General features: G+C 36.2%; 1 protein-coding gene across 1 annotated transcript in view; it reads left to right on the forward strand.

Annotated features, from left to right (window-relative positions):
- Positions 1-12,647, forward strand: part of LOC135686744 (transcription initiation factor TFIID subunit 1) — a 75,558-nt gene extending 62,911 nt beyond the window's left edge. The window contains exons 29-46 of the mRNA XM_065203049.1: positions 212-342; positions 1,451-1,510; positions 2,160-2,262; positions 2,441-2,643; positions 2,989-3,041; positions 3,280-3,332; positions 3,595-3,636; positions 5,562-5,618; positions 5,894-5,986; positions 6,242-6,326; positions 8,108-8,175; positions 8,679-8,741; positions 8,929-8,985; positions 9,154-9,246; positions 10,053-10,137; positions 10,695-10,762; positions 11,288-11,474; positions 12,106-12,647. Coding sequence (XP_065059121.1) covers positions 212-342; positions 1,451-1,510; positions 2,160-2,262; positions 2,441-2,643; positions 2,989-3,041; positions 3,280-3,332; positions 3,595-3,636; positions 5,562-5,618; positions 5,894-5,986; positions 6,242-6,326; positions 8,108-8,175; positions 8,679-8,741; positions 8,929-8,985; positions 9,154-9,246; positions 10,053-10,137; positions 10,695-10,762; positions 11,288-11,474; positions 12,106-12,416 — 1,812 coding nt within the window. The 3' untranslated portion in view covers positions 12,417-12,647. The remainder of the gene's footprint in view (positions 1-211; positions 343-1,450; positions 1,511-2,159; positions 2,263-2,440; positions 2,644-2,988; positions 3,042-3,279; positions 3,333-3,594; positions 3,637-5,561; positions 5,619-5,893; positions 5,987-6,241; positions 6,327-8,107; positions 8,176-8,678; positions 8,742-8,928; positions 8,986-9,153; positions 9,247-10,052; positions 10,138-10,694; positions 10,763-11,287; positions 11,475-12,105) is intronic.
- Positions 12,648-13,064: the final 417 nt, after the last annotated feature.

Here is a 13,064-nt window from a genome sequence, read left to right on the forward strand (position 1 = left end):
GGACCTTTTTATGCAGAGTGAGAATGCAAAACATAAACAGCACGTGATAATCGTGTGTTTCAAGCTTTCTCCAAAATTTTCTGGAGCACATTCACTATTTAAAGACCCAATATCTTTGAATCAAAGCCCGTAGTCTTTTCTGAAAGGCTTCATTAGGCTTTGCAAGTCTCCCTTCCAAGATCCTGTTCGATGTTCGTTATGTTTATCGTAGCCTGGTCGCCGTTTGCTGATTCATCGAACTTTTAATGAAGGCGGACAACAATATTCAAGAACTGAGGTTGTAAAGAATCAGGCTGTGATTGACTCTTATCTTCGTATCGTGACAAGAGACAAAAACTACAGGTGTGCACTTTTTATAAAGCCCTTTTGAATATGAACAAATTTTGGAAGTATTGATCAATTGCACTTGCCGAAAATGTGTTAATCCACTCATTTTATCACTGGAAGAACAAGTTTTTTAGAATAAAGCTTTTATCCTCATCCTAAAGGATGCCGGTCGCGCATGAAATTGAATATCATTTCGCAATTTACGACTAGGCTACAATTTTTATATGTAACATTCACATTTTTCTTTCACGCATAATTTTTCCAGATTCAATCTTATTTTAATCAAATATGGAGTCGAAAAGATTTTCAGTTCTCTTTTCAAATTCCAAATCCAATTCCAATTTCAATTGTCTGGAAATTGCTGCTTTTTGGGTTTTTCAACCATTGCAAAGACAAAGTGACCCAGGGACGTTGTGGCTTTTAGAAAAGGGCCGGGAGAAAATGATTATAAGGGGACCCTCTCATTTGTATAACATCTCCAATGACAAACCGCAGGTCGTAAAAAGGTTCTCTAAACCTTTGCATATGGCAGTTCCGTGGACGGGAAAATTTTTACGTTCACGCCCTTTAAATTAGCATGAAATACATTTCAGAATGTTTTTTGCAGTCGTTTACCAAGTTTGACAACTTTTAGGCATACTTTGTTACGTTTTGTTAAAAATCTGTTCTTAAATTGGAATTCCTTGCTTTAAGAGGCCCCTAGACCTCAAGGCCCTAGGGCAGTTTGCCCCTTCTTGTCCCCCTCGAGGCCGCCCTGTTTATATTCCAAGCATCTCTTCCACAGAAGCCTATTTGTACTGGGTTTTACAAACTCACTTGAAAGGGGCCCACCGTGAAATTTCCCGGTGTCCCGCCTAGCCAGGTTTTTTTAATGTTTCGGGTCACAAAGTGAATGAATACGACTTGAAAGTAGACTGCAAATTCCCCTGTAAGATTTTGAGAGTCCAAAGTCATGATAAAATAGCAATAAGCAAGCGAATTGCGTTGATTTGGCGAGTTGGCCAGACTTTTTCTGATAAATAAGTTATCTTTTGGATGAGGTACTCAGGTTTTATGGGCTTTGAAACAGTTTCCATCTGCCCTTGGATGTAATTAGATTTTTAATTGGATTTATCAATTTCAGACAAGTGTTTGCAAGTCAGGATGAAATCCATAAGGAGAATATGAGGAGAGAGCGAAGAAGGTTTATCTTTTATTACCACTTTTCTACATTTTATCGAATTCATGTTGATTTTGGTTGTCGTGGGACGGTCACAGTATTAGGAACTCAATTTTCCTAGTGCTTCTTATCTCAGATAGAACATTAAATATTTTTCTAGTGTTTGTTGTCTAAGACAGGACTTCAATGGTCGTTTCAAGTTCGGTATCATCTCTATTGGCAGGTGGAATTTATAAGTTTCTCTACCTCACTTCGATTTTCTGGTGTACACAAGTCCTTGCTTCTTCTACGCCAACACAAGCGATCACCGTTGCTGTTATTACCATCTTTAGCGCAGTTGTCTTTTAACTCGCAGCCTATGCTTTCACTTGCTCTCCTTATTAGTTTCTGAAAGCTTTTCTTATGTTTGATTAGCCATGTGAAACCCCATCTGGAAACAAAGCAAATAGGCTAGCGGTATTTTTCATTTGAAATGAAAATAGAGCGCCAACGGCTTTAAAATTGACAAAACAAATCCAATGAGCATCGGAATGAGCAAAAAGATCTGGTAGATCAGTAACTAGAAGTTTAATAAGAGATAAACATGCTATTCTTTGATTATATATTATTTTTAAAGTCAGGGATACTTTTTGCCTTCATTCTGATTTTTGCCATTAAAACTGTAATTTTCCAGGATTCAAGAGCAGCTGAGAAGAATTAAAAGAAACGAAGAAAAAGAAAAAGTTAAAGAATCAAAAAAAGTGTCAAAAGTTCAGTCGGAAAAGCCTTTAAAAAATGTGAGCCATGACAATCATTTGTGACTTGAGTTTTTAGTAAAAAAAACTTGTTTCTCAGAAATAGATTGAATATACAACTATCTACCTGTTGTTCCCTTGCATTATCTATCAAAATGATAAATTTTTAGAGACAAAAGCTGAGAATTCATGTTGACCTCGTTATTGCTTTGATTCACAGCTGAAATGTGGAGCTTGTGGGGGAATAGGACATATGAAGACAAACAAAATGTGCCCAAAATACCAAGAGGGGGTCACTGGTACTACCCCGGCATCAAGAACAGATGATGAGGGGGTAAATGAGGAGTTGTCCAACTTAGCAACAGAGGACTTGATCAAAGTTGAAGGGACCAAAATAACAGTGGGAAAAGCTCTGCTTGAAGCGTAAGTGACGTTTTGTTTATTAGAAAGTGTCTGCTTTTTGTTTCTGGAGATATATATAAGGAAGGCAGTTCGCAAGTAGCAGTGTTATTGTAGACATTACGGTACAGCACTGACACGTTTGTTAAGGGTTATTAAATCTACTAGGATTGATAGCAATTACTTGTACTGACACAAAGTGAGACAAATAGATATATGAAAACAGTTGTCGAAAGGGGACTGTCCTGGTGAATAAGATCTAGTTTCGGCATGGATATTTTGTTTCAAAGGAGAATCTGCTACGATTGTCGTTATTTTTAGGCCATCATCTCGACACCTTATTCCCCTAAATTGTTTTTGTTTTATTAGTGTCGAAGATCTGAAACGAAAAGCATTGACAGTGAAAATTCCAAAAGACTCAGGTTTGTAACCCGGTTTTTTTCACAACCACCAACAGATTTTTCTTTCAAAGAGAATCTGATTGTTTCTTCACCTTGAGAATTTTTTCATGAATGTTTTTTTAAGGTAACCATCGCAAGCACTGAGCGCCAAGTCTACATTAAAATTGCTTGATTTCTGATAATGTTAACCTTCCTTGTCTCACTTGAAATTAGTTGTTTATTAGTTATTTTCGTCTGAAACACTAACATTGCATTGCAGTTAAAAAGAAGCGAAGATCCTCTTCGGCTGCTATACATCCTGACTATCTTATGGTAATCTTTACTGTTTCGTATGATAGACATTTTAAATATTTTTGAGTGTTCTAGATTTTGGGTTAAGACATTTTGTCCTAGGCCCGTGCAATTCTCAATAAAAAAGTTTATAAATCTCAAAATTTGCTGTTTGGATCTGCTGTTGAAATACGACGATGGATCTTTTTTTATTCCAGCATAATTGAGGTTTGAGAGAAATTTCTGTGCGATCCTGTCGATATTCGCTTTTACCTCACTAACTACAGTGCTCTCTAATTTGCAGCGCCATCATATGAGCAAAAATAGAAGAAGGACCAATCCGTTGGTGAGTTTCGGATCATATTACGTGCATTCTTTTTTCCTCATATGTGTTTTTGATCTCTGTGTGGATAATTTTCCAGTTTCAAAAGAATTTCGCAATCTTTCTGCACAGATCACATACACAGTTTTGCAGTGTTTTGAAGTCAGGCAGAATTATCGGATATCTGAATTATTTACTCATTTTTTAGATTATCCAAAAATAAAACTCTACTTCGAACTACCGTGAACATATGGTGTTCTTTCCCTGCAATTCAAGCTGCCATGTCGATAAAGTATGGCATTTTCTCAGAAAAAGCCGGTTTATTCTTGCATTTTTGTCGAATTTAATCTTTGGCTTTTCAAAACATTCTACTGGATAGATCATACAGTATTTTCGTCCTTTTGTTTATGATTTTAAATTGTGATTTTAATAGGACCCCTAGATATTCTGGCGATAGTTTCAGTGTGTAGTCAACACAAAGCAACGAACAAAATTTTGGTCTGAAGACGCAATGCGAAATCATCACATCCTTAAGCTGCACTTCGTATGGCATATTTCTGAAACGGATTTAGGCCGATGGCCATTTGCAGCAAATCAGCTAGCACTTTTACTATGCTTTCATATTTAAGAACTCTGGCAATAAGCATGTCTGGTTGTTGCCAATTTGCCAGATAGAATTTCTTTCTGAATCAGAATCTGCTCTGGAGAATCTCGACATGTTGCTTGTTGGCATTTTTGAACCATGTACAACGTAGTTATGATAAGGCCACTTGACTGTGAATCAAAGTCTTACTTGGAAGATTAGAAATCAATCAAGATAATCTCCATGCATTAAGAGAGGTAGCAATAATTCAATAATGCTTTCTTCCTACCACCGCATCAAGGTACCGCAGCCTATAACGAATTGCCATCTACAAAAGAGTTCTATAATTACTACCGTTGCTGTCACGGCCCCTGTAAATAAAATACCGATTTAAAGGATGCTCTGTATCGTCAGTTCAACCTGATTTTTTGTTAGAAAATGCTTCTTTTGAAGGCTTCGAAAAGCCTATTTTTGTTTAATTGCACGAGCACTGGTTTCGTTGTTAATCTCTTAACAAATCTTCCAATGCTAACAAACTAATCACATAAATCTTAAAATGGCCTTTATTTGGATTTATTTTCCTTCTAGCACTTGCTTTTACACGCGCTGCTCCCACACATGTTTGCTGCGTGGAGTCATTCCCATTCAATACTTATGTTTTCTGCTCATTAAATTACGTAGATATAGATATTCACATCTCAATCAGTATGCTGTTAATCAGAAAATCACTCATTTCAGCTATCTACCGCGTGCAATCGGTACGTCTCGTATCATTCTCGTCTGCTATCGAGAAAAGAAATCTAGAGCCAGACATTTTCTTCATTGATTGCTTGTAGTTTCTTAGTGATGTATTCTGAGGCGATTTAGAACGTGAATATCGACCTGAATTCTGCCTTGAAACGGTCTCTTTCGTTAGTGAATAGTAAAAAGTGTTTTTTGTGTGGTCTAAATATATTCAAACTATATTCTTGAAGTGGATGGTTTTTCTCTTTTACTCGCTCTTTTTTTACTTTAATGAACAAATCAGCTATTTACTTTATGCGAATTAAAGCGCGAACTGTTGAAGGGCATCCACCAAAAAAGATATTTTCAGAGTTTGGCATACCATTCCCTATGTTAGCAGTCTATTCCGTTTCATTGTTCCATGTCCGTGTGCCATTCAATGTCAATGGAACCATGCTTACCATATCTGTTTACACTCTTCTTTGTTTGTTGTCTTCGGTATTGTTTTTTGACTGATGTAAGCACCATAAGGGTACCCATAATGAAACTCTGTGTCTCATGACCGCAGTATTGTCCCCAGTACAGAACTGATACATAAAGTATTTGTTTATTTACTTTACTATCAAGATTTATTTGTTTTTAGGTTGCCCTCAGTCTTATCTTTGAAAGCATCATATCGAAAATAAAAGAAGTCCCAGAGGTATGCATTTAAATGTTGATTGCTTTTAATTCGTGAAAATTCTTGCAAAGTGTAACAGAATTCTGCTCACAGCACTCACGTAACCCTTTGTATTACATACACACGTCTATTCACGTACTAATGCATGGTGAAGTGAATCAGTTGCAATTAATCCTGCATACTACTTGTCTTGAACTTTTAAAGCTCTTAATAGTGGTTTATTTCAAGGAAGCAATTAAGGAATATCGCAACGATAATTAGCATCGACCGCTTTAAAGCAAGTTTTCACATTTCAGAGCTGGCCGTTCCATACGCCTGTGTCGACAAAAGCTGTTCCAGATTATTACCAGATCGTAAAACGTGGAATGGACCTCCAGACCTTACGAGAGGTATGACTCCTGAAAGTCTTGCGTTTCAAGGAATTTGAGAAGTAATGTAAAGGAGAAAAGTGTGAACTTTAGAATTTTTGGTTTCACTCAAAAATTCTAATGATAATTTTTCTTGCAATTCTTATTGACAAGACTTTTACTAATTTTGTTCTATGATATCATAAACATGTATGTCTGAACTTTCAAAGTTTCAAATTCTTTTTATAATGAAATGCTGGAAGGTTTTAAAAAATACTTACCTATCATATGTTTCAGGAGGTGAAGAATGGAAGATATAACACCAAAGAATCATTCCTTGAACACGTGACACTCATTTATTCAAACTGCGTTTTATACAATGGTTTGTACTGATAATTTTTATTAAAACTGCATTTTATATACACTTACTGAGCAAAAGTATTGCACAGGTTTGACAAATCAGTAATGGTGATTGCGTTGCAAACAAAAAGGCGATCGACATTAAAACCACTTTTGTGAAGCCATTAGGCGTCTTTTTATAGTTAAAAACCAATTAAATCAAACTTAAAAATTGGCAACACATTTAACTTTAAAGTTGAAAAAATTTACTTTTTTAAAAGTAAAAGGATTTAACTTCTTATTGGACAGTCTCGCAGCTTTGAAAACTTTATGCATAAACTAAGTATCTCCGATTTAATCTTTAGAAGATATTTCAAATTGGTGCAAAAAAACTTTTGATTGCACATGATTAACAGGTACTTCAATCAATGGCTCAATTTTCATAATTTGCAGATGTTGATATTGTTTAGAAATATGCAAAAGTCAAGAATATTCTTGCATTTACTATTTTCAGCATCAAACCTTGATAAATTTTCCAATATATTCCAACTAAAAAGTCATCTTATAACTTTAATGAAACTTTCTGTGGCCATATAAATTTTGGTTCGCTTAAAAAAGTTTGCTACAGTGCCGCCATTTCTGCCTCGGCCTGTGCAATACTTTTGCTCACTAAGTGTAGTTGATTGAAAATCCACCTCTAAAGTGAGATGTGAAATCCATGCACGCTTTTGAAAAGGCCTATACTTGAGTTGTGTGATTACGGAAAGGCTGCATTCCACCATTAATCATTACCAATAATCCAACAATTTCATGAAGAGCGTTTGTTTGACTACGACCAAAAAACCAGGTGTTTATTTTCGGTATGTGGGTGACACGTATACCATTTTCAAACAGAGGCTGAGTGGGATACTTTCTTAAAACGCCTTCATGGCCTTCACACAGCCCTACATTTTACATTTGAAAAGGAAGAAAATAACTCCTTGCCATTTCTAGATGTTTTAGATATGAATCAACGTATTGTTTACAGTAAAGAAAAGGCCCTTTCATCCTTTCAAAGGGATTGCGATCCTACCACACAAAAGAGTTCCGTTGTTTATGAATTTACGTGCCAGTGTGATTCTGGCAACGTAGGACGCAATGCCCAAAGATTAAAAAAGCATGTTCCGTCTAGTATTAGAAACAAAACTCGTCCCCAAAGAGAACAGCCACCTCGGTCTTACAAATCTAAAAGTACAACTAAAACCTGCGATTCTGCTATCGGGCAGCATTCACTGGAAAATTCAGATTGTGCAAAAAACTATAATGGCGACATGTTTCGGATTATTGGTAAAGCCCGATCGTCGTCCCATCTAGCAGTTTTGGAATCTGTCTAAATAAGCACAAGAAAATCAGCTACTGTGTAGACAAAAGGAGTTCGTTTTCACCTTAGGACTCCATTGGTAACATTCTCAATAGGCAAGCGGCACTGATTGGGTAACTTCAACAGTCATGTGCTCGTGTTTCTGATTGGCCTATTTCGATCCACAACTGGGTTTATATATTTCCTAGCGTAGAGTTTTCGATCTATGTTCTGACGTTTTAAACTCTGAAGAGAGTCAAACGAGAAGCTCTAGTTTACACAAATATTTGCTTTTTTTGAAAGCCATTTTCAAGTTTTGTACCACCAAAAGATTGTTTGCAGACCCGTGCAAGGTTCTAGAAAAAGGGGAAAACTATGGTTTTTCCAAAGGTCTCAATCACGTCTTTAATGTCAAATCTAGCGAATATTCAAGTTTGTTCCATGTATCGCATTTATTGGCTATGCTTTGTTGTATTTTCTCACAGGTATGAGTCACCAGCTTACCAAAGTGGCTGAAGAGATGCTAACCACTGCAAACAAACTGCTCACAGAAGTATGGCTTTATGTCTTTCTGCTCTTTTATATTAGCCAGTCGATAAGAATGATCGTGTTATATTTTACTGCAGGACTCTTCTTCCATTAGCAAACCATTTTTGGGCTGTTGTTCCCAGCATTATATTTTTCCATAGCTAACTGCTATCATCATTTAACCCAATGAACTGTTAAAATCAACCCACGCCGTTTGGTGCTGAGTTTTCACCCTATGCATGGGTTCGTTTGTATTCATCATACGCTAATCTGAATCGTTAAACAAAATAGTTAAAAGCATACTTTTTGTTTATTTCCCATTTTCGATTTCTTTTGTTGCTCATTGCTACTGGATCTACTTTAGGTGAAATGATTTTCCCTGCCTTTGTAATGATATTCCCTGCCTTTGTAATGATATTCCCTGCCTTTGTAACCTATCGCTGCTAAGGCTTTCCTCCAGAATAGGTTTAGCTTTTATCACATATTCGTAACTTTTGAGTTGTTCACATTTTTGTTGATGTATTTTAGAGAGACGAAGAAATAACAGCGCTAGAGAAAGAAATTAATCCACTTCTTGATGGAAATGCACAGGTTAGTTTCTTTTACTTTGAACTGAATCTCGGGATATTTTTAAGCGAATTTACAGGATATATTTTTAAAAAAAAAACGCAGGTATGCTGTTTATGTGCTCTTCCCACTGCATTCTGGCATGCATTCTAGCCAAAAACATGTAGCACAAATGCTGTTGTCTAAAGGAGACTTCTGTAATAATTTTTAGGTTGGATTTTCTTGGATTCTCGAGTCTATTGTGCAACAAATGAAGGCGATCCCAGAGGTATTTTTTAATGTGTCAAATGCAGTCATTCATTTTGGTTTTCATGATTTGTTTTGTTGTCGCGTCTGGCAATAATGATAGCGCTGCTGCTGTATTCATCTTAATGCTTTGAATTTCAATAGGTTACTGATCATCATCATACCTGTACATGATTTTACTTTTTTCTAGTCTTGGCCATTTCATATACCAGTGTCTTCCAAGATTGTCCATGACTACTACGAAATCGTCAAGCGACCAATGGATCTAGAAACACTCAAACAGGTAAAATTGAGAGTTTTTCAATTTTGTCTTTTTTAAGAGCAGAGACTGCCAACGTTACTGGAAATATATACTCCAGTGTTTTTAGTCGCTCCCTCTCTTACTGAACTTCTATTGTCTTTTAGATGTTTTCATAATTAAATTGTGTTTATACCCTTTTTGGATGGATTCATATACAAAATGTTTGTATATATCAGAGTGCAAACTTACCTGCACTGTCTACGTGTTGCCTTCAACTTTGGTTTCGACCATGGCTAAATTTCAGAACAAAAATTAGGTAGAAAGTTTTTCATCGTGTTCTTCCGGACCCCTATTCTGACGTTTTATGCTCTGAGGAGTATCAGACAAAAAAGCTTTTAGCCAATATGATATAAAATGTTTGCTTTTTTCAAAGCTATTTAGAAGGTTTTTTTCAAGAGTTATGTTGGAGTTTAGGTCACACTTAACTTAGGCCCTTGGGAAAGAGAATTATAGGTATATGTTGCTCTAAGGACGGGAAAACCTGAATAGGTGTGGTAATTACGAATTTCTCAAGAGTTGGTTCTAAATGACCTCGCAAATAGACACGTGAGTAGTTCCAAATATGCATCGTTTCTTGCTTATCCAAAAAGTTCCATACCAGGTAACGCAGAAGTGTATAAGGGTTGTTGACTACGTTTTTCCCACAGGTCACGGCACCAAACAAGTTGTTGCTTAGAGCAGCTTTGTTAGAGTCTGCGGCCTTTGTGAACGTTGTTCTGCATTGTACCGTATAATTCAGTATTGCGGTGAATATCAATTTATAGCATATTACATTTTGTGTTTGCTAGAACTGCCAAGAGCATCGTTACCAACACAAAGAAGCTTTTTTAGAAGACGTCAAACTGATATTCGCCAACAGTTTGTTGTATAACGGTACGAGTATGAGCACTTTTTAAGTTGTAATTAAATCATATTTGGTAGCAATATTATTGCTACGAGGGTCTTTTAGTGGGGGACTAGGTGCTTTATGTTTTAACTTATTTTCAATTTTTTGTTGTGAAATTTAATAATCCTTAGTAACAAAATTTGTCTTTTTACACACGCGTTTGCTGTTGGATGACTTTTATTCGTCCCCTTGTACACGGCTCAGTTGTTATATCAATTTTTTGCTTTGTGAAGTATGAACTGTAGTGAAGTATGAACTGTAGTGAAGTATGAACTGTAGTGAAGTATGAACTGTAGTGAAGTATGAACTGTAAGGGTATTTCTGTGAACCCATTTGTTTATCAGATTTTGTCGGTCTTATGCAGCCAAAGGTAAAGTCGTTCACCAATACATAGAATTCATCCCTGTATTGGAGGTGCAATAACCATGATAAATATTGAAGGTAGAGAAACTCTTGAGAGCAGCTTGACTAAATCCTTTTTGATTGAAGTGGTGATCGATAAACAGCACTTAGTGATGGGTTCTTTTCTTATTTACCTTCACAGGACCTGACCACACTTTCACCCAAACTGCGCAGAAAATGGTTGAAAGCTGCGAGAGACTCTTGGTTTTTGTAAGATCTTACTTGAAATTTTATATCATTCTTGCACTGGAAATACAAATTTTTTAGTAGCTGGTTAAAAATATAGTTACTTAATGTGATATCCCGTTCAGTGGATTGGGGTAGACAGCTAGCGGGGTTTTTGCATTGCTATTAGATATGTCACGAAATAGCGAAAACATGGCAAACTGAAGTGCTTCAAAGCTAACTTTTAAAATTAACTTTTGACAAAAATAAAAATTTGCGAATTTTATACTCAGTCGTATCTTAGGAAAAACAACTCGGGAATTTTATATCATTAAATTTTGTTTCGCGGAAAAAAACTTTTGTGAATTTTGCATTTTACGGAAATCTCGTGGAGAAATTTTTCGGGAATTTGGTCAAAAGTACAAAAGTTCATGCCAGGAGGGGAGAAAAACTAAAAAGCATATCGAAAATAAGTCGTAAGCAAAATAACAACATATATGATAAAATGACAACAAAAATTCAAGAATTTGGGACATGAGTTCCATTAATTTAATTCATTTTTCAAAACAGCATGCGGATCAGATTAGTCAGTTTGAGATCGATATCGGTCTTGAGGCTGCCTCGATGTCAGCTGGCGACAGTCGAGACTATGGTGACGATTCTGCAATGGCATTTGACAGCTCAGTTCAAAGTGTACCGTCGTTTAAGAAGAGAAAGTCGCTTATGTTACATGTTGGCTTCACAGACACCAAACAAGGTATTTTATCGCAGTTCCCTCAGCTATCGATCCAGATCTCAACTGATGAGCTGCAGATAGTCGTCGTTAACAATCATCGTCATCTTTTGTTTTCATTTATTTTTCATCATTTCTTCTCGGTAGCCCAATCAGTCGAGAGCCTCCCTTTCAGGGAGTCATGTCAAACTTTGTGATAAAAGCTAAAAAAAATTAATTCAAAGCTAAGCTAAGCTTGTGTTTACTTTATAAAGATATAAGAAAAAAAGTCAAATGTTTTAGGCCTAGATAGAACAATTGCTTATCAGCCAATTAAAAAAAACTGCAAGGGAGGGATCCTGTTTGACATTCATTCCAAAGACAATTTTTTCCAACTTTTGCGATTTGGAAAGATTAAGCTTTCATGGTGATTTGTTTACGTAGGAATAGCTATCTTGCTTTTTTTTTATCGAGAACCGTAGGCCAATTTAACTCCATCGTAATCACCACCATTATCGTTGTCGTTGGCGTCGTTGTTTTCGTTGTCGTCTTAATTGCAACGATTCGTGTTTAAACGACGTATTTTTCTCCCGAGTAGGTCTCGTTTAAGTTAAAAAACAAGCTTTCGGCCATTTGAACTGACTCGAGACATTTACGAGATCTTTCCCTTTTTAAGTGATCATTAAAGGAGAAGAAGATGATGAAGATGTCGACATTGAGGGAATGGAAAGTTTTGGCTCAGTGCGTCATTCCTACGAGTCTCGAAATGAGGAGACAATGAAAAAACTGTTGTTGGAAGATTTGCAACACAGCGAAGGAAGTGAAGATGATGAAGACGATGACGAGGAATCAGATTTCATGTTTGATGATGGAGATGATGAAGAAGATTTCGAGGATGATGACGCAGATCTCAATACCTCAACACATGACATTGAAGACGAGAACTCCAAAGTTGACGGCGATGATGACGAAGATGAATTTGCGTGAACATTTTACTGTTGACTTTCCATAAGAACAATAACTGGTATGCATAATGCATCGTGGTACACAACTTAAAATGCATTTCATGAAAATTTGTGAAGTAACTGAACTTTGCGAGGAAACTTGACTAAAGAATGTCGCTTGTTTTATTGTACGTCAAATGTAGTATATGTAGAAGTTGTAAACATTTTAGATCTGGGTGTAGACTGACTTTAATAACTTATAGAAATTACTCCACATTGATATAATTTTCTTCTGTCGTTTTTGTGATCATATATAGCATTCTGAAGGACATCATTATTGGCTTTGTTCTAGGTTACGATATCAAGTGCTGAAATCAAACATTGAGAATCTTTCTGTTGTCGCTTTGTGTCAGTAATGTCTTAAGCAAAGCATTATCTCTAATTTTTTGTTACGAGTTAAAGAAAAAGAAGTGCAGCAAAAACTTCAAAAACAGCAGCAAAAACACCAGAAAAATCGGCAGTTCTTTGATAATATTTCCTTTAAAAGTATTTCAATGTGATATTTGTTACAAACCTTTGTTAGAAAGCTCATCCACATGTCAAAGCAGCATTCATAGTTGGTAGCTTTTTGAGTTGTCATGTTTACGTAGCGATTTTAGGACTGAAGTGGGTATGTGATAATATATCCGTG

Source organism: Rhopilema esculentum, chromosome 6 (assembly GCF_057945365.1).
Source record: "Rhopilema esculentum isolate cy_ngs chromosome 6, ASM5794536v1, whole genome shotgun sequence".
In the NCBI taxonomy this organism is placed as follows: domain Eukaryota; kingdom Metazoa; phylum Cnidaria; class Scyphozoa; order Rhizostomeae; family Rhizostomatidae; genus Rhopilema; species Rhopilema esculentum.